Source organism: Lissotriton helveticus, chromosome 3_2 (genome assembly GCF_964261635.1).
Source record: "Lissotriton helveticus chromosome 3_2, aLisHel1.1, whole genome shotgun sequence".
NCBI lineage: Eukaryota > Metazoa > Chordata > Amphibia > Caudata > Salamandridae > Lissotriton > Lissotriton helveticus.
The window spans coordinates 286,555,854-286,581,899 of NC_136062.1; the positions used below are offsets into that span (position 1 = coordinate 286,555,854).

A 26,046-nucleotide genomic window follows, 5' to 3' on the forward strand; every position below is an offset into this window, starting at 1 on the left:
AGTGGCAAAGGCTATAGGCCTGGGTTTGATGTACTAACACATGCAGCATTCACATGTTAGAAAGAGACACATGGAAGGGAACCAGTAACATAGGACAGTGAGGACTATAGTGGTAAATCCTCATGAAGTTCAATGAATCACTTAAGTGGACGCTAAAGGATACACCCAAACAGCCAAACGCATTAGGTAAGAGATGAATACTTCAGTAGGCTGAGTCAAGACGTGGTTGACAAAGTCTCATGCCAATGACTAAAATAGGGTGGTTGAAGAAAGCCAGTGGTTATAAGGGGCAGACTCAAAACCCAATCTAAGTATACTGTTAGAAATTGTTATGTTTAACAGCTGCACTATCAAAAACATAAAAACATGGCAAACCAGTAAGTATCGCCAGCATGAACTATTGGCTTAGCAAAAGCCTTTTGGTGATGCTATACTGTTTCGGCAAAACACATTTCTTGCTGGGGCTCTGCAGTATGGTGAAAAGGGAAAAAAGAAGGATGACATGGCCACTGGTGGCCACATCATTTTGTAGGTACACGCATATGTCCTCACGTGCCTATGAAATGATATGCGTGCTTTTTTTTTTTTACAGATCTGAGATAGGTAATTAAAAAAGGAAATGAGAAGAAGTGGGCTGGGGAGGGCAAGGACGTTAGGGTAAGGGGGTAAAGTTAAAATAAAAGCAGGAGAGGATAAGCAGCTCATGAGGGAGGAAGCAATACAGATGGTGGGAGTAGCAGCACACAAGGAAGCAACATGGACGACAGTAGGTAGGGTAGAAAAAAGAAAAGCTCAGGGGTGAAGGAAGAGAACCACATGAGAAACAGCGCAACATAGAGCTCGAGGGACAGGGGAGAAGCACTTGAGGGAGATAGGTGGGAAAAATATGCACTATTATGAATTGCTTAACTAAAAAGAAAAAAGTAGTTTCCTAAAAGTGAGTAATGGAAGGACACAAGTCAGCCAATAAAAGAGGATGTTACCGAGACTATGCTCCATGGGAGGAACAAACAAGATATATCAAGAAATACTAGGAAGTAAGGATATTAATATGGCAATAAATCCAACCAATGATAGGCCATGGGTGGGCTTTAAGCCCACTATAAGTTCTTAGTTAGCCCACAATAGTTCTTTTGTAATCAGATAGCTTGAGCTGTCTGGTAGGCGAGACCAAAAAAGGAGACTCAGAAGACCTGTTCAACCAAGGGATGATAACTCTAAGATTCTGGGAAGAGTACGTGGGGATTGAAGAGGTCTGTGGAGCTGCATTAGCCAAGCTGATGCTGGATATCCCGTCAGCCAGGTTTTTGTCTCCAAAGAATATCTATGACAGCCCACAGCATGATTTTGTCTTATTTAATTGACAAATACCATAAAAGAAGAAGTATTTGCATATATTATGACTTAGTTGATTTGTGGACTGCTCCAACTAAATAAACACTACAGCCCTATCGAAAAAGTTAACAAACATAGGTGTTAAAAATAATCTTGTGGAAGACTGGACCGAGGTATTGGGAGCACCCCGTGCAGCTGCCATCGCAGCCAGACTTCGACTGATCCAGTTTAACTAGCTCCACAGGGTTTATTTCATGCACCATCGACTTTGGCAGATGGGAGTGATTGCCTCTCAGTCCTGCATTCGATGTAACAAGGAGGAAGGTACTTTCTTCCACATTGCTTGGGGCTGTTCAGAGTTCACTCGCTCCTGGTGCGCAGTGACCAGATGTTTGAGCAGGGTTCTAGTCTTTTCGGTTCCCTTGGACCCAAGACTCTTTCTTCTTCATGTCACTGACACACTAGGCGGCAACAGATATAAAGGTTGTTTGTATTTTTGGGTCTGACTCTGGCAAAATAGGACATTACACTGGAGTAGAAGGCCACAACGCCCTCGTCCCTCGCTGTGTGGAATAGGAGAATGAACCACTGCATGAGCTTAGACGTGGTATATAAAGCGAGTGGATGTCCTCCGAAACACCCAAAGATGTGGCAGGCATGAGTGGAGTATCGGGGGATAAAATTGGAGCACACCTGTTCAGTAAACCAATTGATTTCTGACGAGATTCGGACATCAAGCTGAAACATGTCGACCACTCTGCACTACGCCTTCACATAGTCATATTTTCACACTATGTGGCGTCATTTTAGCCTTAACACTGTAACAGTGCCTATTAAACATATTTTCTGTCACAGTAGTTATTTTTTAATCCTACACCCTTTTCACATTGCACACCATCACCACCATATTGAAATACATTGTGGCTAGAGGGTCACCTTTGGATCCATCTCTACACCATCACCTGATGGGTTGGGTAAGATTTGGATTTACCATCCGTATCCCACGTGACGATACTCCGCCATCATGGTGGTCTGATGGGAGTTTTTCAGCCACATGTAATTTCTGTTGTGTTCCATGACTCCGTTTAGCTTGAAGACTTAGTACAACATACATTTTTGACCTTGTATCTCCTGTATGTTTTTTGAGATTCGGACAGTCACAGTATGAGGGGGAGCTGAGCGGATGTGGGGAGAATGCTGTACTAGTTGGCCTTACTTTGCATTTTGTTGACGGGCATTGGGTGTGGGGTGAGTCGGGACGATGCAAGCAGGAATTTGTTTTTTGCAATGCCTATTTCTTTTCTTATTGTTATATTACTGTACGTTGGCCTTTCAGGCCTTGCATCTTGCATAAAATCAAAACCAATAAAGTTTATTCCCAAAAACATCTTGTGATGTTAAACATATCCATAAAAATGCATCAGTTTAATTCTGGAAATCCCATAAATATCAATACCCTTTTTTATTCATTTTGCTATATAAACTATGGCTCTTGTCTAGTTCTATAAGGTTTTGTTTTCCTTCCCACAGGTGCATTAACTTCAGGGCACCAACGATTGAGTGTGAAAGTCCAAGTTGTTGTAGCCCCACACAACCCCACTTAACATTCTTGTTGGTGTGATGACCATGCTTTCTGGGTTACTAACAGTCCCGTAAAGGGGTCAGGGACGCATTGGTAATTTAAACCCAATTTCGTTCTTTTGAATAGCATACACAAGTACTGCACTAAGAAGAGGCTCTATACATCCTGTTGCTAAGGGCATTAGTAAAAACCACAGAGAATGTAATTAGAACAGCACTAATACACGTCACCAACAGCGAGAAAAATATGAACATTTAACCCCACCAAAGAGTACTTTTAAGTGATATACTTGACAGCATGCAGTTACTTGGGATTTAATGCACTGCATATTTGTTCACAGCAAAGAAGCTGTGGTTATCAAAGTTCAGCCAGGACAGTGTTCCCTCGAAAGGGAAACACATGTCAGCTGGGATCTGCTCCTCTCCTCATTGGCTCTCAGCATAGGAATGTAGGCTAAGGCAGTACAGTAATCTAGCAGAACCACTTGCAATAACCTGGGACAACGACCTTTCTGCATCAGTGGTCAATTCATGGAGTTTTATAGGATTGACCACTGACTTTTACACCACTTTAGGAGACTTTCCACTTAGTCCAATTCATAACCGGTATGAAACAGCATAATGAAAATGTTAACTTGGACTACATATTCATTTTGCACAGTCAAATGTTTATATTGCACATTCACTGTCAGACCTTGAAATGTAGATATCAGGAAACTTGTAGCAGACTTGTGTTAAATTAGATTTTAGCAAAGTAATTGTATGGGTGATTTGACACTTTCACGAGTACTGCAAAAAATAATGACAAGCGGCATGTGGGCCAAAGGCAGACAATATAACTCAACCTGATCAAAATGGAGCCTGGCTTTAGGATCTTTACAACAATTTCAGATAGAAAAAACAAACAATAAATGGGACCTTTAACATAAAGGGTATTTTAATAAAGCAGGTACATTGTTTCGTTTAATAAGCATGGTCTGTCCACATCATTACTAGATGTTTAGGGAGTATAGGTATTTCACAGCTGCCAGCAACAATGTCAGTATACTAGGAGGGTTGTATGCCGTATATGCATATCTGTTAACAGTCTTCGAAGTAGTCAGGCCAGTTTATGGTAAGCTTGTTCCAGATATTTGCTAAAAAATTCCATTCTTACAATGAATTAAATCAGGGATTCCTTTTGGCTCCCTTCTACATCTTTGGGACTGATTTGCTGAGTTTCTTCTAGTTGATGGGGCTTTCCCTCCCATGATTTGTAGCAAAGTAATAAATATTTCTAAGTGCGCAGATGATGCAGCTTTCTTGGATAAGACTCAGAGGAGTTTACAAGAAAGGTTAAAAGTTCGGAATGTAGAGGGCGTAGCCTGGCGTGCAAGATGTCTGACGCGCCTTGAGAGAGCTTCCAGCAACTAACTCAACATCCGACGTTAATCCTGCCAATCTGGCCATCCGAGACGGTGGTATGATTTTACAACGCATTCCGTTGTAACGCATGCCTTTACCACGCATGCGTTACAACGGGAATGCAATCACCACGCATATCCTTTACCACGAAAATACCTTTTACACGCATACTTCACTACGATTTCCGTTGTAAAAGTATGCATGTAAATAGTATTCTCATGTTAAAGGATTTTCACCCTAAAAATTTACTTTTTTAATTTAACTCTCTGCTACACCACCCGCTTATTCCTCCTTACCTCTCCTCTCCTCTCCTTGTTTTTCCGTGATGAAGTTGTATGTCATTAAGAGGAAGCGGAAGTGTTTTTCTGTTTCCTCTTATGACGCCGATCTCCTTTCACATCTTTTTCTTTCTTTTTCACAAACAGGTGCTTTTTTTTCTTTTTAAACCCACGCTTTTTTTTGTGGGGGGGAGAGAACCCCCCAAGCTCCGCCCGTTTTTTGTTTTTTTACTTTAGCACACATGCCTTTACTATGTATTTCGTAGTAAAGGTATGCGTGGTAAAGGCTTCTCGTTGTAACCACGCATGTGTTGTAATGCATGCGTGGTTATGGTGTGCGTGGAAACGGCCGCGTTGTAGTGGCCGTTTCCCATCCGAGACATCAGCCTGACCTCCTGTGGCTCCAATATTACAGCAACAACAGCTATCCGCAAATTGGAGTGTGTGGTTTGCTGGAGAGACGGAGCGGAGTGTTGTGGCCTGGTTTCGTTTCCATGCCTATTCAACGTCCGGCGCTGTGACTGTGGTCTTGGCCCAGTTGGGTCTGCTGGTGACGCCCGGAGGACTACCAGGCCAACAGATTGTGAAAGACGGCAAGTGGAGGCCCAGAGCCGGGTGCACACGACTCTGTTTGCAGTGAGGGCCGTTTGACCCGGTCTGTCCCTGGGGCTTCCCTACCCGGGCTTCCGGCGGCCTGTGGGGCGGCACACACACCGGGGAAGAGACGTGCAACGCCCCCAGGACCATCTGAAATTTCTGACCCGTGGCGGCTGTGAGCGGGAGTGCCAGCTCGGTCCTGTTGGATGGGAGAGGAAGAGCCGCAGCTAACACTTGGGCAGCAGACTAGTGCGGCCAACAGCCACGGTGTGACGGGCCTACTCAGCGGGGGCTTGTCGGCGCGGCTGTGTCTCCCCCGCCTCGGAAAATATTAGTACAGTTGGCACATATTGACTGAGGGCCCCTGCCACATCTACATACAGAACATCAGACTTCAAACAACAATGCAGGGAGACGGCTCCGGCCCTGGGAGGCACTGCTCAGCCTGCTGTGATGGGCCGACGTGACTTTCCCATCCCCGTGTCCCTGCTGGGCCTTGTCTCTCTCAATAGGACAGCGCTGGCAATGCAGCCATCCACGGGCGGGCGGATTACCATTTATAAAGCTGCCACATCAGAGAGACATTCCTAGAAATCCTCTCTAGAGGTCATGTTTCTTGGGCGTTGTGGTAGTGGGATCCATTGGTGGTGGTCCTTCCAGTCCACCGCTTGAGGTTTGGCACGGGTGTAAACCGCTACAGATGCTGCTAGTTTCTTGAAGTATGGAGGAGGGGGGTGAGTGGAGTATTTGTTGCACTAATGTTTTGTTGGTTCTTGAACAGCTGAGGTCCAGTTGCTCATACCACATTTGACACACTTGTTGTGGATAATTTTCTAGCACAGATATACATGACTAGCTGTATGCCAGGGGGTACAAGGGATCAACTCCGCATCTTAACATGGAATGTGAGAGGGTTACTGAATAATGTCAAACAAGGGGCAGTCCTACCCACCAGCACTTATTAAATGATGCGAAGACGGCGTGGCAGGCCACACAGCAGCGAATATACCAATGGCGGGACAAATCCAGCCGAATGCTGCACAGATTGTGTCAGGTCGCAGGGACTGTGTCGCTGGTGCGAGTGGTGCTGGACCGGCACAGGGGTTTGGTATCGGGTCGACAGAGGTCGATCAAAGTTTTGCAGATTATTATAGGGCACTGTATGCCCCAAACGACTATATCAGCACAGAATTAGATCGAGAATTTCTCGGGGACATCTGCAGCTTGTCCTATCTGAAGCAGCGCGTTCACAATTGGAGGAGAGACTAATGGTGGAGGCGCTGGCGACAGCCTTGGTTGAGCTGCACATGAGGGCCTAATGGCTTCCCAAACGAGTTCTTGAAGCTCTTTATGCCACAGCTTGGTAGTACCTTGCTAGAGGTTATACAGGATAGCCATTACAGGCAAGGGGTTAACCCAATACGAGTTTTTGGACCTGGGTACAGTTCGGTATAGAAAAACAATGGTCCTCAAACTAATCAATAATTTGAGCAAAATCAATTACAACTTCCTTTGATTCAGAGCTTAAATAAATACCACGCTCTTGGAGAGAACAATACTTCCACAGAGAAAAAATATATATGTAATAAAGGATGTGCAGCAACTAGAAGTGTATGAAACAAAAAACATTTATTCCAATCGATAAAGCTTTTCAAATGTATGTAATAACATTTTAAGAGGTTGCTCCAAGGGGAACATGCAAAGAAGAAAGTGCTCAAAGGTTCGTGGATGGGAAGGTAATCCCAGAGTGAGAAAAATGTGGAATTGATTCAACATATCAATCTTAATGGCCTGGCCCGAAATATTTTACAAGGTCTATTTACATCATTTCTTACAATCACAGATTGTTATCTTGTGAGGCACGTAATGGATAAGTGTTGGTCGAGTCCAGGTACAGGGGTATATATTCGTCGACATTTTGACTCGGCTTGTGGCACATAGGAAAGTCGAGCCTTGGCCTGCAAGTCTTCCTCAGGACCGAGATTTAAGGGGATTAGGAGGCAACCAACTCGTGGTTTAAGAACCTCATCCGCACAACATCATTGCGGGGGTTGATACTTTCAATCGTTGGGCAGGAACAGCCGTTTCACGGCCACAGAATTAATTTCCCAGCGGATGCCATTCAAGGGTCAGTCCGGTATGCAAGCATTTGCACGGGGTCTGTATTGGGGCCGGTGTGTCCTTGTGAAAACAGAGCTGTTTTCGTGAGGACGCCCCGGCCGAAACGTCGACGAATACATACCCCAGTACCTGGACCCGACCAACACTTATCCATTACGTGCCTCACATGATAACAATCTGTGATTGTAAGAAATTATATAAATGGACCTTGTAAAATATTTCGGGCCAGGCCATTAAGATTGATATGTTGAATCAATCCCACATTGAACTTTCCTATTTTTCTTCATTTTGCTCTGGGATTACCTTCCCATCCACCAACCTTTGAGAACTTTCTTTTTTACACGTTCCCCTTGGAGCAACCTCTTAAAATGTTATTACATACATTTGAAAAGCTTTATCCATTGGAATAAATGTATTTTGTTTCATACAATTCTAGTTGCTGCACATCCTTTATTATATATATCATTTGTCTCTGTGGAATTATTGTTCTCTCCAAGAGCATGGTATTTATCTAAGCTCTGAATCAAAGGAAGTTGTTATTGATTTTACTCAAATTATTGATTGGTTTGAGGACCATTTTTTTTCTATACCAGATGTTATACAGGGGGTATTAGATAGCGCCCTGCTCTCCCGGGACTGGCGACATGCGGAGATCGTCTTGTTTCAGAAGATTGGCCGACAGCCAGATTTACACTTGTCCTATCAACTGATCTCCCTTCTTAATTTTGCAGTGAAGCTCTTAGCAAAGACTCTGGCCAATAGATTACTAAAATGCATGCTCAACCTCATTCACCTAGACCAAGCGGGCTTCATGCCCCAGAGGTCCACACATCGTAATATCAGGCGCGTCCATAATGCCTTGGCTCTGGTTGATCGCATGCACTACCGGCAGCAGTGCTTCTTGTAGACACGGACAAAGCGTTTGATTCTGTCAGTCGGCAATACCTATTTGGTTTACTGCAGAGTATTAACTTTGGCACGAGTTTCCACAACTACGTGAAACTTTTGTACACTGGCTTGACCGCCTCAGTCCGGGTTGCGGGTTCAAACTCAGCTCCTTTGAGGTGGGATGGGGCACCTGTCAGGGATGTCAACGTCCCCCATTACTGTTTGCCCTCGCAATAGAACCCCTGGCAGTGTGAGTCCGTTTGGACCCTTTGCTAAAGGGATTTGAGTGTCTCAGTAACTGTCAGCGCTATACGCTGATGACACACTTTTCTTCCTCACTTATCCACGCTCTTCTGGCCAACGACTACTGCAGATTTTCCGTGTTTTTGGAGAGATATCGGGACTACACACGAATGCTGGGAAATCAGTGGTCTTTTTCATGAGGGAGTCAGCGAGAGATAGGACATGGACCTCCAGCTTGAACATAGCAGCCAAGTGTTTTAATAATCTAGGGGTGTTCAATGAGCTTTAAAATGGTTTCTATGCCACAAATGTTATATCAACTACAGAATTATCCTGTCACCATCCCCCAACATGGTTTAAGAAGGCCAATGAAGCCTTCACACAGTTTCTCTGGGGTGGAGGGGCAGAGCGTATCGCTGTACGGACTTGCGTCCAGTTCACCTTCAATGGGGGAAATGCTACCCCAGACATCTACTCCTATTTATTTATTTTTTTATTTTGAAAGTTTTATATGGCGCGAACAAGATCTTTGCAGATATCAGAGCGCTTTACAAACGAAGGTTATAGCATGTGAGTACATAACAATTGGGGTGGGGAAGGTACATGTGGGAGCATAGTCAGACTCAACAGCATAGTCAGATCAGACAGATACATCAATTATGATACAAGTACAAATAAGTAATAGCGTAAACAATCAGGAAGGTCAATAATACGAGTCATACAAAAATGCAAAAGATCAGTAGAACTGAATGGTACATTGACTGTAAATATCATACCCAATAATAATTCAGGTGTATTTAGCCATGAGGATAGCTTTTACTTCTTTCTTAAAAAGTATGGTGGAGGAGATGAGCCTGGTTTCGGGGGGGAGTGAGTTCCAGATCCTGGGTGCCATTCCTGAGAAGGAGCGTTTATAGGTTTTCTCCTTGCGAAATCTTTGGGGCTTTAGCAAGAGATTGTTTGTGCCTCTGGTGTTCCTGGAGCCTCCAGAAATCGTCAGCTTCTGAGCGAGGTATCCAGGTGAGCTCAGGTGGACAGCCTTGTGCGTCATGCAGGCGATTTTCAGATGTATTCTGGCTTCAAAAGGCAGCCAGTTCAGGGATTTCAGATCAGGGGAGATGTGTAAATGTTTTTTTGATCCAGTGATGAGTCTCGCTGCGGCGTTTAGAGAAGCTCTTATGGGTGCCGTAGTAGTTAGGGGGAGACCGCAGAGGGCGATGCTGCCGTAGTCTATTCGAGGGATGACTAGTGCTTGTACCGCAGTATGGAAATCTTTGGCTGGGAGGAAGGGTTTGAGTTTCCTTAAGGTATTGATCTGGTAGTTCGCACCCTTAGTTGCTTTGTTGATGTGTTCCTGCATGTTGAGGTTGGTGTCGAGTGTTATGCCTAAAGATTTTGCTGAGTCCACGATGGTAGGATGAACATTGAGTGCCGTTAGGTGTTTAAGCCAAATTTGAGCGGTAGTGATTTTCGCGGGAGGTGAGATCAGGAGGAACTCTGTTTTAAGGGCATTGAGTTTGAGATGATTAGCGGCCAGCCATGATTGGGTGCTTCTGATCGTTGAATTCAAGAGCATAATGTCTTTGGGTGATTGTACTTTGAGATAAAGTTGGGTGTCATCGGCGTACATGTGGAAGTGAACATTGGATGCTTGTAGCAAGGTGGTGAGCGGCTCCATAACTAGGTTAAACAAAGTAGGGGATAGTGAGGATCCTTGTGGGACGCCTAGCGATACAGGTATTGGCGAAGACATCAGGTTGTTACTCTTGAATTTCTGCGATCTGTTGTGTAGAAAGGACGTGAACCACTTGAGCACAGTTCCAGATAGACCCATTCTTGTGTTTAATAGATCGAGTAGATTCTCATGTTTGACGGTGTCGAATGCAGAAGAGAGATCAAGAAGGATGAGGAGGCAGGTATCGTTTTGATCTAGGATTTGGAGGGCGTCGTCAATTATGTGAGTCATAGCAGTTTCTGTACTGTGGTCTGCTCTGAAGCCTGATTGATGAGGGTTGAGTAGATCAAACTGATTGATGTGTTTAGTCAATTGTATTTGTGCGCATTTTTCCAACAGTTTGGCAAGAGTCGGAATATTGGTAATGGGACGGTAATTATTTAGTCCAGAGTGGGAGGAGCGACGGGATAAGGTCTTTGACAGCGTTGGCAGGAAGGGGGTCCGAGAGGTGATTGGCTGGTTTCACAGTGCTGAGCAGTCTACCAATTTCTTCTTCCGAATAGGTGACAAAGGATGACCATGTAGCATTGTTTTTTGGTTCAGTGGGAGCTGTGCAGTGGAGTTTGGGGTAAAGACTTACGTCATTGAGGAGATCGTTCTTTATGTTATCGGTTTTTTGAGTAAAGAAAGAGGCGAAGTCTTCACAGGTGGGTGCTTCGCCCAAAGTGCTGAGTGGTTGAGGTTGTTCCTTGGACTGTTTTCTGATTAGCTCAAACAGCTTTCTCGGACGATTTTTGGCTTGGTCGAGCTGACGGCTGAAGAAGTCTGATTTTGAGCGTTTTATTTTCCTGAAGTAGGCATTTCTCTTTTTCTTCAGCGTTTTTAAATGCAGTGCGGAGGGGGCTGATCTCCAGGTGCGCTCTGCCACTCGCATGGCCCATCTATCGTCATTGAGACTCCCGTCGTACCAAGGATTGGACATTTTTGTGGAGGCTCTTTTTAGCTGCATGGGTGCAGCTTCATTAACTATAGAGGTCATTGCGTTGAGATAGTGATCCGTCAAGGATTGGACATCCATAGCGCCGGTAGGGAGGAAGTAGAAGGTTGCAGCTGTTGGGGGGTAGAGAATTTGAGTTGAGTTTTTTCAGGTCTCTTTTCCAGAATTTGGGCTTGAAGGATTGAGCCGGGTTGAATTTGACTTTTTCATTGATGAAGAATGTGACAATATGATGATCTGACCAGTCACAGGGTTGGATAGATTCGAGTTGAATAGAGTCCTCTTTGGAGATGATAAGGTCAAGGATAGAGCCTTTCTCGTGTGTCGGGCCGTTGCATATTTGGGTGAGGTCCAGGGCGTCAAGGACATTTTTAAGACTATTTACCACCGCGTCATTATGATCGTTCCAGTGGAGGTTGAAGTCACCAAGGTATATCTGTGTGAGTTGTCGCCCGGAATTGGTTGTGATCAAATCCATGATTTGTTGCGAGAAGGTAAGGTTGTCCCCTGGTGAGTGGTAAATGCCGTGAAGAGAGCATATCGGTTTGCCCCCACTGATAATATCGAGGCAGATATATTCACAGGAGGTTGGGGAGGGAAGGGAGGGAGAGGTTACTTTCAGGACAGAGAGGTTACTCCTGTGTATATATGCGATTCCACCACCTTTTTGACCAACCCTGTCTAGTCTAGTGATGTGGTAGTTGGGGGTATTATGCGTTGTCCCATCTCCTCCTTATTAATGACTGGTGGTATGCGTAATGGGCACATCCAGCATATGCGACTGAGCGTTCGGCGACGTCTCACTCATACACTTCTCTAGGGCGGTAAGATAGGGAGTCATATCCCATATGTAAGCCAGACGGTACTCCGACTGTGGAGACAGACACTGGCACAGACGGGGTGGTGGGCCCGACTGACTTAGAGGACGCCACTGTGGGGTGGGAACTTTCTGGCCCAGGTAACGTCACTGTTGTGGTTTCGGCAGTGGGATGCTATTGGCATCTCAACATTAGGAGCTATCGTGCAGGGTTTAGTCCTTAAATCTTTTCAGGAACTACAGACACATTTTCAATTGCATAGACATCAACTTTATAGATATCTCCAGCTATGACATGTTCTTATCCCCTACATACTCGATCTCTACGACTTATCCGAATTCAACCCAACAAAAATTCAATAAAATGTGAGAAGAAAAAAAAGTGGGGAAAGTAAGTTAAAGAGTAACTGCTAAAACAAAAAACAATACATTCTTTTGGCAGATGGCATAGATTTGAAATGGAAATTGAGTAACTAAAGATATAGAGGAAGAATACGGCTCTATTTGGATATGACTGTAAATAAATGCGGCTCATAGAAAATACAAGTAGAAAGTGCAAGAGGAAAGAGGAGAGTGAGGATAAAGTTTTAATGAAATTGAAAATGTCTTATTGCGGAAATTATTAGCAACCGAAATGAGAGCCTAAGATGTTAAAGTGCCTCCAAAACGGTTGTGCAGAGCTAACGTGGCGGATGAAATCGGAGGTTAGCAGTGAGAAATCACTGAATGATGTTATTGTCCTAGAATGACAAATATGGAAAGGCATTTTGGGTCTGACCACAGCAATTGGTGTGGAGTTAGGCATGATGCCAGTTCGTTTCAGGCGGGTTCCAGGCAGTTACCATTCATTTGGGAGGGGGGGGGGGAAAGGGGGGGGCGGAAGAAGTCATAGAAAATTATTTGGTAAAGATTTCAAGGAGTCTTACTGACAAATAATGGATAAGGAGGGTTTCCTTTTATTGTTGAAGTGATGAATAAACATGGAGTCTCGAACCAGAAAGAACTATTCACCCCAAAGTGGAAGGGCAATGACAAGACCAACTGTGCGTAAAGATTTTGCTATTAAATACTTAGTACGTACAAAATAGCCCCATGAAATGTCTCGCCCTAAAAGAAGCAATATAATAGACGGCCATATGGGAAACGATTAATCTCAGAAAGCAGTACTAAAATATATGGCAATACAAATAGATGCAATAAGACTTTCAGATATATGCGCAACGCCAGTATTTTAGAAGTGCTTGATAAAATGTACATGTGGGTAACCCACAAAGTGGCATTATAGCTGGGCATGCAGGGTTGCAGAGCGCAGACAGAAAGGGCTGCGGGGTGTAGTCCTTGGTACAAGTGCCTGGCACTACAAGGCTGTGGAAGGCAGAGGAGCTATCCCTCTGAAGGTTAACACAACGGGGTTCTATTTTCCCAGTTCTGTCAGAACAAGTCTACATGTAGGTAACCCGGGGAACACAGCATTTCATTATAGCTAGCACATATTAGGGATTAAAGCGCTAGTATGTTGAGGGGAAATAACTGATGTAAAGGCTTAAAAATAACAATATGGGGTATTCTCCCACAGTGATGGAGTTCATGAAGTGGCGTGACCCGATGTTGTTAGCCTTCCGAGACACTGGAAAGCTATATTAAACTGGCGGGAAAAGCCACTGAACATTAGTCTGTAAAGAACATGAGCCACAGTAAAGTGTTTCAACACGTACGGAATATTATGGATTCCTTCGTAAATCTAAACTGGAATGTCTCCGTGCCATAAACACAAGACAATGCTGACAGAAACGTGATAAACGAACCAACTCCTCTTCTGTAAGACTGCAGAAAAACATGTTGTAAGAAAAGCAGCACAACAGGCCAGTAGGTCCTTGGTGCCTAACACACCTGCATACATGGAGAGCGTCATCTTTGGGACAGAAAGGTCTGTTCACAAGAGACTGACAGCATGGGTTATGGAGTGCCAAGTGTTGCTGCTCTGATGAACACCGCCTTGCTTTCATTTTCTCAGCAGAATCGGCAGCTTTTCTTAACAGTAGCACTCTCCTGCACTAAGAAACCGTGTCCAGGTCTGGTAAGGAGCACCTGCCGAACACGTTCCTGGTCAGTGCTGTAGAGGCATCTGATGCAGACTCTATTTCCACGTCCATGGGACTTAACGGGCAGTAATATCACAAGAGTACTACTTGACATACTTTACACGCCTTTGTGTTTTTGCCCCTAAACGCCCAACTCCCTATCGATTTAATCCCTGAATATTCCCATTTAAGAAGTTTGGGGCCAATTCACAATGGCATGTAAGAGTCTGTACAGGAGTACTACTTTACCTACTCCAAAATAAATGCATAGGCGGTATTGTGTAATAGGGACCTCCGATGACACAGCATGCGTCTGGTCACAATTAGAAAACACACAGCCTTGTGGTTTATAGTGACACCAGACCTCCTCAATGGCGACATAGGGCCATTTCATAAGGTTAACAATTATGTATCAGATATACCTATGTATAACTACATAAAGTAGCAGGACTATATTTTCTTACTTATTTAGGTTTTATACTTTTATTTTATTGTAGAATTGATGTAGGTTTGGCCTGACATATACTTAAATTCTTTATTTCAAAAGAACAAGAAAAATACAGAAAAAAAAATGAACAACAACGTTGAACAGATTTTAGTTTCAAGGTGCAGTGGAATAAAGCTCTGGAGTGAATTACAAAAGGCTTATGATGCTAATGGAGAACGGAGGTAAATCTACTGCTGCTTTCTAATGGTATAAAGTTGACTAAGCAAGGATGCTAAGGGCTAATGGAAAGGGGAGGTTATTTTATCACCTTGTGTCTGATAAATGTTATGTTTCAGGGACGATACTTTTCAACAAAAGTAGTAAAGCTGCACAAGAGGTAGGTTTTGAAAAACCCTAGAATCCCACTTTTCAATGCTTTCTTATGTTTCCTAAGCACAGCCATATGCTTTGACAACACACAAAGAATTCAGAGTTCAGCATTTAACCTGCACATGAGGATTGGTTTACAAATAAAACCCTTTTTAGGATCTACGAAAGCTCTACAATATTACTGAAGACGTATGTTATTGCTAAAACACAGACTAGTAGCAACAATCAGAACAGAGCTGAAAGACACAAGGCACATGAGTCATACTTTTACAAGTATTATAAGGATATGTTGATCAAGAAATTAATCAATGTTGTCATCCACTGTTCTGGTACCTGTTTCTCCAGAATCCGAGTAATCTCTCCCAGTGTCCGATCCAACGCGGATACCTTGTTATTAGCCACAGAAGCACTATCTTGAGTCAGGACTTGCTTGGAGAGTTCCTTTGCCAATCGTTGCAGCCTGCCATGTTACAAGAAAGAAAAACAATAATCAATCAGCCAACCTCATAGTTCGTGTTAAACTAGATAACTTATCAGAGTCACTCTCTTATTATAGAGCACCTATCTGAGTCACAGATATAAGAGGCAAAGGGCCTAAGTGGCCTGCAGAGTGAAATTTGAAACAAAGTACTCCACAAGAAATGCCTTAACCACAGCGACTTTCTTTGCAAACATTCAAGATGTTATCTCTCTACATAATGCCATGCCTACATAACAAACAAGTTACTTACCTTTGGTAATGTATCTGGTAGAGACAGGATCTAGCTAAAGATTTCCTATTTATAATCCTCCCCAGGCTCCAGACGGATCTGGAAACTTTTTCCCCACAGTACAACTGCGTGGTGGCAGAGGGCGCCAAGTGACTCCACAGCTATGTCGTCCCCAGGATGTGACGTCTGGGAGTCCATATAACTACTTCGTCAATGCCCTTACACCACTTCTTCCGTGACTAGTGTCCAGGGTTAAACATGGAGCCACATATAGAAACTGCCTATTGGAACAGTATGCCAAGATAACAGAAACCAAGTGGCACATATCTACTGAATCTAAAATTCAAGAAGACACAACCAACAAATGCAAGAGACCAGAGAATATTCAGGGAACAGCAATGTCCTGATAATCCTCCAACGAGACAGATAACCTCAGAGAATCCTACCATACTGGATACTACCATACTGGACGGAGGAGTATCCAGATATGAAGCAGGAAGAATCTGCAACACAACAATGATATCTACAAGGAGGAATATCCTATTATCATGCTCAATATGAGAAAAAGAAAAGAAAATAGTTCACAGCGCGGAGAAGATGGGAAGGGCGCAAGGAATCTGCAGCTAGATCCTGTCCCTACCAGATACAGCTTTACCAAAGGTAAGTAACTTGTTCATCTGATAGAGACATCTAGCCGCAAATTCCTTATAAGAATCAGATACCCAAGCCATACCAACCCCGGAGGCGGGACTGCGAACTGAGACTAGTTTACTAAAGAATGCAGAAATAGAATAAACCCGGTCCAAGAGACAAGGGGAATGGAGAGAAAGAATGACTGAGGAAATATATCACACTCAGTCACACAAGTACTGCATAGGGACCAGGGTTAGAAGAACCGTACACCTAAAAACCATGGGAGCAGAATTCCGGTCAACCTGACAGAACAATGTCAAAGAATGCAACAGGGGAAACAAGAAGATTTCAACCTCAACGGCATCTGACCCAGGTATATAATGTGACAAAGACTGTGAACTAAGTCACAGGATAGACAAAATAACACCATTGCAGTGTGAAGAGATAACACCCATGACAAGAAGACAAACAAATGCTAACAGTGTGAGGAGAAAATACCCACGGCAAGAAGAAAAAGCTAATAAATGGCCTAACCAAGGCCATAAGTGATAGTAGAAGTAATCCAGAACAGAGAATTTGTCCTGTGGATTACAGAGCCTCTGAAAAGCCACTGAGCAATCTCTTTATATAGCAGAAAAAAGGTATGCTATCGAAGTCGAAACAACCTGACAACTATATGCATCGGAGCGGCCCTAAATAGAAGGGAGAGCTAGAGACAAAAAAAGATCTGCAGGAAAATCCATTGAAATATACATATATATGGAAAACAGATATAGAAATATCATTAAGATTGTAGATATATATACTTATATCCCCATGAGAAAGGAAAGACCGTAAGAGTATTCTTACGCCACCACAAAAAAGTGAAAATATATGTCAGAAGGACAGGATATTAAGTCAAAGAGTACTGATACGGCAACATAGAGACATGGAGCAGTATAGTACATAGAAAAAACAAATGCATTCAGCCATATAGTGTGTAAAATGCATGAAAACCACCATTAAACAAGGTAGCAGGAGGAAAGGGATCAACCAAAGGAACCCCCAATAGCAAGAGGTAGTGCCTGACCTCAAGCAGTGTAGTACCAGACATCAAGTGTTGTGAAAAGAATCACCCATAAAAGATGTAGGAAAAAATCCTCATACCTTAGTCGGAAACTCAAGACGGATTTTGTAGCAATAAATCCGTAACTAAAATAATTGGCATATCTTTTGGTCTGCCCAAGTTTGAGGACTTTAATAAATACATTTGTTTTCACGTCCACTGTAGGTAAATGGAGATCAAGGACCTCAGTCCCTCTTCACACCACCACAGCTAAGGAGGGTCTTTCGTCAGTAGCAGGTCCTAGTGGAGAGACCTTTCCGTTTCCAGAAGAAGTACTGAGCCCACAGCCATCTTGTACCGCATACCCGTTGTCCTCAGTGCATAGCTGAGAAACTCATCACTTTCATCGTAGTGGCCACTGTCACAGTAACTGCCAAAAAGATTGTGAATAATTTCGGCCCTTGCTCGAGGTAAGGGCAAGGTGTTGGTGTTCAATGGGTTTGTGGAAGGCTGCAGCCCAGAGAGATTTGGGTGCGGTCTTGATCGATGTCAAGTGGAGTCAGTTGGGAGTTAGATCACAATACATTGCGCCTAGTTGTAAGACATTGGCATCTTCATGCTCTGAGGTCGGCCATGGGAGGTGGCGCCACTACTGATGTAAGCATTGAAGCAGGTGGGGGAACTAAAACAGTCCCAGCGGTACCAACTAGTACTTAGGACAGACCCAGTAGCAAGGTCCCAGTCAGAGGTCCTCGCAGTTCTTTGGACCCTGAAGGCAAGATAGAGGGAGTTGGCACCATGCCAAAGAGGTGCAATATGGTGTCACAGAATTCCTGAATTTGCTGTGGTGTCGCAGAAGGCCCTGGAAACTCAGGTTGTCCCAGGACGAGCATCAGAATTGGAGTAAGGCTGAGGTCATTTGTGCCTTCTCCTTTGTTTGAGAGTGGTGGGAAGGGGCAAAGTCCTGCTTGGACATCTTGTGTTTCTTTCTGGACTTACCCAAAACCTTCAACCATGAAAAAAGATCTGCCATGGGAACGAGTTTACGAACTAGACCAGGCCTGGGACCTTCCTTTAGATTTAAACCTGGTGTAGCATGGAGTCTTCTACTGTTTGGCAACATACAGCTTCTCCTCGTGGTCCCAGATGGCCTTCGGATGCATCATGGCACAGTCACTACAAGCTTTGGTGCTTTGGGTTGTAGCCCAACCCAAAGCACCAAGGACAAATCTAGCCAGGTTTTGTCAAAGATATTTGCTTGCAACAGAACCTAAAAGGTTCGAACCCTATGGTTTTAGGGGGTGACATTGTCCCTTGCAAATTGGAATTCTGAGTACATTTATGAAGACATTTGTAGAATTTGTGAAAAACAAGTGATAGCTTTGGATCTGCGTCTGGTGGCGCTTAAAGAAAGGAACTGTCATCAGCACGCTTGGGTGGTGCTTATATGCAGCTCTGCATGTCACTTGTGCTGCTGAATGACATTTCTAAGGAACCACACAAAGTCACTTATCGGCAGGGAGGTGTACAACTTGAAAGTTTCTGTATCCAGGCAGATGTCCCGGAAAGTATTCAAAAGGTGAGGAATCTGTAGGAATCTGTGATCAGAAATATCTATCAGAAACAAATGTTTACCGAATGTGAGCAAACTGTACCACGTACCTTCACAGATCTCCAGGCGGACCGCAAATAGTTATGCCTTGTGTATCACAGAATGAACATTTAGAATGTCCGTCTCTTTATTTACTTTAACGCACAAGTTACTACTTGTGTAACGATATATCTGTAAGAGACATTAGTTAGTGATAGATTCCTTACCTTAAAATATCCCCATGCATCAGACTGGATCCGGAAAGTTTTGTTGTCAGCAGTACCACTGCGCGTCGGAAGGTGGCGTTGTGCAGCTCCGCGTCCGTCGCTTGCGTCGTAAGCGCCGAGATGACGTCACAGAGACTACTTAGGTGCCACCCATGCGCGCTGACGTCAGTTCTGTACACTACTTTCCGCCCCAGGAACGGAGAGCCATGCAAGGAACTGACCACTGGTGCCATGAAACTAGAGCCCTGAAATGGATGACCTTAACCCTAGAAATCAGTTCGCAGAACGGGGAGGATGGGTGGGGCGGTAAGGAATCTATCACTAACTAATGTCTCTTACAGATATATTGTTACAGAAGTAGTAACTTGTGCATCTGAAAGACACATACGTGATAGATTCCTTACCTTAGAATAGATACCCCAGCAATACCAACCCCGATGGGGGTCTGCAAACAAGATTACACCAGAAAGTCACACAGAACAGGAAAACAAGCAGTCTCTCCGGACTTGACTGTCCAGGCAGTAATGCTTGGTAAATGTGTGCAGCGAGGCCCACGCAGCAGCCTGAGAAATGTCCTGCAAGAGAACGCCGCGTCCCACGGCAGTAGTGGCTGCCGTTGCCCTGGTGGAATGGGCACGCAGCCCACAGGAGGCTCCTTCTTAGCCAACGAGTAACAGGCCTTGATGCAGAGAACGACCCACCGAGAGATGGTCTGTTTGTGCACCGCCGACATTTTTGGCGGCCACATAGCCAACAAATCGCACGTCAGCCACCCGGAACTGTCGTGTGCGCTTCAGATAGAACGAAAGCGCACGTTTTGGGTCCAGACGGTGGAGCCTCTCTTCCTCTTTCGAAGGATGCAGAAAGAAGGTGGGCAAAGTGATGGTCTGCCCGATGTGGAAGGGCATAACAACCTTTGGCAAGAAAGAAGGACGGGTCTTTAAAACCACCTTGTCCGGATGAACAGAAAGGAAGTTTAGAAGAAAGAGCCTGGAGCTCACACACCCTTCTGGCAGAGGTGATCGCTACCAGGAAAGCCATCTTTAGAGTGAGAAGACTCTTTAGGTGGAGAAGTGTGGCTCAATGGTTAGAGCGGCAGACCCTGATGCAGAGGTCTAGCCCGGGACCAGAGTACAATTCCCCGCCTCGGCGGGTCTTGGGCTCAAAATTCCACGGACCTGATAATTCTCGCCTCGGTGCCTATTCCAATCATGGAGTCCCACTCTGCAACTCTGGGCAATAGCTTGCTTAATCTCCACAACGGCCCCCACAACGCTAAGGATGCCTGGCCTCCACCTTGGGGGTGCCCAGGAGTGGACACCTCACAGGGAAAGCCAGGATGGGTTCCACAGCGGTATTCGTACAAGCGCCTTGAGACCCTTGCGGGTGAGTAGTGCGCTATACAAGTATCAATTTACAATTTACATTTTGAAGAAGTAAAGGACAGCTATAAAGGGGGTCAAAGGGAGCGCACATCAGATATGTCAAGACAAGGTTTAAGTCCCATTGAGGCATTATGAACGGCACGGGCGTAAACGTGTGCCTAATGCCCTTCAGGAAACGGTTAACAACCGGGGACCTAAAAAGAGAAGGCTGATCTGGAAGCCATAGAAAGGCGGAGATGGCCGAAAGATAACCTTTGATAGTGCCCAGAGCAGAGCCCTGCTGGGCCAAAGAAAGAAGTAACAGAAGGACTTTGGAAAGATGGGTAGAAAGGGGATCCACAGACTAAGCTGCGCACCATGCCACAAACTAGTTCCACCTGCAGGCGTATACCATTTTAGTGGAGGGACGCCTGGCTGCCAGAATGACATCACAGACTTCGGGAGGAAGATCGAAAGCTGTAAACTGTTTCTGCTCAATCTCCACGCATGGAGGTGCAGGCTGGACAGGTTCGGGTGAAGGACCGTCCCCTGCTGCTGAGGGGATCGATCGCCATGTTGAGTAGCTCGGGATACCAGTATCTTCGTGCCCAATCCGGAGCCACAAGAATGACTTGGGCCCGGTCGTGCCGAATCTTGATCACCACTCTGGGCAGAAGTGGTATTGGCGGAAAGGCATACATAGACCGCAACTCCACTTGCGCCAAAAAGCGTAGCCAAGCGAGTGCCTCCCTGGAAATTCCAACGCGTAGAAATTATGACATTGCGCGTTCTCTTCGGTGGCGAATAGATCTAACACAGGCTCTCCCTACTGCAGAAAGAGACCTTGCGCCACTTCCGAGTGCAGACGCCATTCGTGATCCATCAAGCACCGGCGGCTGAGTTTGTCCGCCATGGCGTTCAGAAAACCTGCCAGGTGTTGAACCACCAAGGTGATGCCTTGATGTTCCTGCCATGTCCAGAGGCGCAGAGCCTCCTGACATAGGGTTCACGACCCCACCCCGCACTGTTTGTTGCAATACCACATGGCGGCGGTGTTGTCCGTGAACACCTGCACCACACTCCCCCGGATAGAGGGAAGGAATGCTTCAGTGCACGTCTGATCGCCCGAAGCTCCAAAAGATTGATATGAAGCCGGGATTCCACCGGAGACCACAGGCCTCTGATCTCCGCCTCTCCCAAGTGGCCTCCCCATCCCAGGAGGAACGCATCCGTCACCACTTGGGGAAGGGAGAGGGATCTGCCATTGACCAATCGCGATTCGTGAGCCACCACTGCAATTGTCGCGAGTGCCCTCGAGATCTGGACGTGATCAGCCAGGTTGCCCTGATGCTGCGCGCACTGGAACTTCAAGTCCCACTGCAGAGCCCGCTTGTGCCATCTGGCATGTTGCACTAGCAGGCTGCAGGAGGCCACCAGGCCCAGGAGCCGGGGGGTCATCCTGACTGAAACCAGGGATAGAAGCTGAAAGATCGGAATCATAGCCTGAATATCCCAGACTCGCTGCTCGAGAAGATAAACCAGAAACCGCGTCGAATCCAGAACTGTTCCGATGAAGGAGAGCTTCCGAGAGGTACTCGGATGCGACTTCGGCACGTTGATGGAGAACCCCAGCAAATGCAGGAGGTCGGCCATAGTCTGATGGTGGATGACAACTGCTTGGGGCGAGCCCGCCTTCAACAACCAGTCGTAGAGGTAGGGGAAGACTGACACCCCTGCTCTGCGCAAGTGAGCTGCAACCACCGCCATCACTTTCGTGAACACCCGAGGGGTGCTGGTAAGGCCGAAGGGGAGCACGGCAAACTGAAAATTCTCCTGGCCTACCATGAACCGCAGGTAATGCCGGTGAGCCGGCAGGACGGGGATGTGAAAATATGCGTCCTGCAAGTCCAACGCTACCATCCAGTCTCCTGGGTCGAGGGCAGCCAAGACCTGAGTCAGAGTCAACATCTTGAACTTCTCCTTCCGGAGGTCCAAGATGGGGCGCAAGCCCCCTTTGTCCTTCTTGGGGACCAGAGAGTAGTGGTAATAACAACCACAACCTACTTCTGGCCCAGGGACGCGCTTGATGGCCCCCTTGGCCAAGAGGGTCATAACTTCTGGTTGGAGAAGCGCAAATTAATCCGCTGACATGCGGTGGCGCTAAGGTGGCATGGCTGGGGGGGTAGACTCGAAGGGGAGGGAGTAACCCCTCCGGACGAGTTGCAGCACCCACTTGTCGGAAGTGACAGAACACCAGAGGGAAGGTGATGTGAATCCTGCCGCCGACTGGCGTGGCGTGCATCTTAAAGCTCGGACTAGGAAGGCTTTAAGGCAGATGCTGCCGGAGCGGAGGTGGACTGATCCACACGCTGACCCCCTGTGCCGCCACGGCAGCCTCCACGGCCACGGCCGCACTGAGTTTGGTTCTGTGCAAGCTTCTGACGAGCAGTGGCACCCCTTCCATGGCCACGAAAGGTAGACGTGGCTGGGTGCATTGTGGAGAGACCCAAGGACTTGGTCGTAGCCAGAGAGTCCTTAAAACGCCCCAGCGCACTGTCTGCTTTATCGCCAAACAGGCTAGTGCCATCAAAGGGCATGTCCATGAGCTTTGGACATCTGGCGAGAACCCGGTAGATCTCAACCAGGCGTGGCGACGAAGCGCCACAGTCGTAGAGACTGCCCTACCTAGTGAGTCCGCGATGTCCAAACCTCACCAAATAGCGAGCTTAGCCGCATCTTTACCTTCGGCAACAGCTTGGGACAGCATAGCTTGGATCTCTTCAGGACACTGAGGCAACACCGGTGCAACTGTATCCCACACCGCGTGGGAATAGCAGCCCAATAGGCATGCGGTGTTCACCGACCGCAGCCCTAACCTGGCCGAAGAGAACAACCGCTTGCTGAACTGCTCCAGATGTCAGGCAGAGCCGTGGGAAAGGCACGCTGGGAAGTCGAAGCTTGGATGACCAGGCTCTCGGGCGTAGGGTGAGTAGTCAGAAAGGCAGGGTCACTCGGCGCCAGGCGAGGACGCCTGGCGACGTTCTTGTCCACAGGGGCCCATGTGGCTGGCCGCGACCAAGTGCCCAGTAAGATGTCAGTGAGGGCGTCATTCAATGGCAGCAGGGACTCCGACGAATTAGACACTGTCTGGATCACCTCAGTGAGGAGATTTGTTTTTAGGGCCACCGTAGGGAGATCAAGACTGAGGACCTCTGCTGCCCGAAGGAGCACCACCATGTAAGAAGCGCCCTCCTCCATGGTAGGTGGGGGAGAGGCAAACCCCGGGTCAGAGGAGACATCAAGGTCGCCAGCCTCCTCCAAGTCGTCCGCCCAGTCATTCTCAGTCACACTGACGAGCAAGAGGGTCCTCGGACCCCTCCCAGTCGTCCTACACCTCCGTCGTATGTGGTACAGACCGTGGCGGCAGGGATCGGGGAAGGAACAAACAGCACTGGGAACGGCTCCAGACGGGGCCGAACCGGCGCCGTGTCCCAATGCGGATCCCAGGTAGGGACAAAATTGTCCTGGAACCAGGGCAGGGGCGGAACAAATAGTATCCACTGCAGCGCCGGAGGCGGAGCAGAGGGTGGAGCTGGGGCCGGAGCCAGCAGCGGGCGGTCCATGGTAGCAAGAAATTCTTGCACCTGTGCGAGAGTCGACGACGGGCCCAGATAAGGTGGGTAGGCCGCGGATCCCGGTCTCCAAAGGAGCCGCAGAGGCAGAACCAATGTCCCCCTCGTCCGCATCCGGAGACCGACAACGCTTCTTCGACTTCTCTTTGTGCCGTCTCATACCCAAATCCGAGGGTGAACACTTGGAGCCAGAGGAGCAATGATGGTGGCCCCGCAAGCGTTCCCTGAAGCGGCCCCTGGACCGTGAACGGCGCTGGGACGAGTGCCAGACCTCAAGCAGCTTCCTGCGCCGCTCCCTTAAGGCCTTCGCGGCCATGGCCAGATAGTCCATACAGGATCGAGAGTCTTGGTCGCACTCCAGGAAGTAGAGACAGACGCCGTGGGGTACCGCCACCGACATATTGCGACAGCAGGCCACAAGACTTAAAACCAGGCATCCCCACGTGCACCAGAGTAGACTCACAGGAGACAAAAGTCTCAAAAAGGTAGTCAAAAAGTGACTAAGGTAGTGCTCTAACCAGAACTGCGCTTACTGGCGCGGAAAAAGAAAGAACCGACGTTGGCGCGCAGGGATGGCTCCTAAGTAGTCTCCGTGACATCAACTCGGCGCTTATGAAGCCAGCGACGGACGCGGAGCCGTACAACGCAACCTACCGACGCGCAGGGGTACTGCTGACGAAAAAACTTTCCGGATCCAGTCCGATGCCTGGGGATATTCTAAGGCAGTGTTTCCCAAACTGTGGTCCGCGGACCCCCAGGGGTCCGTGACACATTCCCAGGGGGTCCGTAGCCAACAGTTTTAAAAGCACAGAAACGTTTCTTGTATAATTAGCAGCTTTCCAGCAACAATAAAAGTGTCAAGAGAATGCCAGTGATTAATGTACCTGCTGGAGAGCGAGGAGAGGTTTGTTCAGTGGCAGCTTTAACTAATGTAGCACAGAGGGTAAATGTGCCTACTGCAAAAAAACGTGTAACATGCATCTTAAAAAGCAGTATTTTATGTGCCTAGGTTCATGGTTACTGCTTTTGTCACAGAGTTTCTTTTGTTACTGTGCACTTCATAAGTGACAATCGTAATCTAGCACAGGGACCTATAAACTGTCATCAAAGAGCTGCTTGCAAACTGCATGGTACCAGTTAGTAACTTATATTTTGTCCCAGTTATTCATTAACCTGATGCTGCTAAAATGATATATTTGGGTAGAAATAAATTTTAGATGTTAAAGTCAATGCTAGCCACTGTGTTATGTACTGAATCCTGAGTTTGTGCTTTTCCAGACCAAGCACTCTTTAAACACTTTATATACACACTGATTTCCATGTATGATTCAATGTCTCTATATGTGTGTGATGTAAAGTGCTCTGACATCCTACAATGGTATGAGAGATGCTATAAAACAAATGAAATACATGTGACTAAGGGCCAGATGTACGATCTGTTTTTATATGCGCGAACGGGTTCCCGAACCCGTTTGCGCATGCAAAAACCTATTGGGCCATGTACATAGCCTATTTCGCGAGTTGCAATATGTTTGCGACTCTCTAAATAGGTTTTGCAACTTGCTATTTGGAAGGGGCATTCCCTTCCAAATAGCGAGTCTCAAAACAATGTACAAATGTTTTGCAGTCGCAAAACAGTCACAATTACCACCTACTTCAAGTAGATGGTAATGCATTCGCAAATGGGAAGGGGTCCCCAGGGGACCCCTTCCCCTTTCAAATGCATGCAAAATTATTTTTTAAGGGCAAGCAGTGGTCCCAGGGACCTCTGCCTGCCCTTAGAAAATGAAACGAAAACGTTTCATTTTCTTTTTTCCTTAAATGCATGGTAAACAGGCTGCATTTTTTTTCAAAAAACCTGCTTTATTTAAAAGCAGTCCGAGACATGGTGGCCTGCAGACCCCAGCAGGCCACCATCGCTGGGAGGGCTGGCATTCCCAATGGGCTCGCAAACTGCGAGAGGCTCATTAATATTAATGAACCTCGCAATTTGCGACCCCATTGGGAATC

General features: G+C 46.4%; 1 protein-coding gene across 2 annotated transcripts in view; it reads right to left on the reverse strand.

Annotated features, from left to right (window-relative positions):
* Nucleotides 1-26,046, reverse strand: part of SCAPER (S-phase cyclin A associated protein in the ER) — a 3,246,499-nt gene that overhangs the window by 1,437,122 nt on the left and 1,783,331 nt on the right. For both annotated transcript variants that reach the window (XM_078685236.1, XM_078685237.1), the window contains exon 23: nucleotides 15,168-15,294. In XM_078685236.1, coding sequence (XP_078541362.1) covers nucleotides 15,168-15,294 — 127 coding nt within the window. The remainder of the gene's footprint in view (nucleotides 1-15,167; nucleotides 15,295-26,046) is intronic.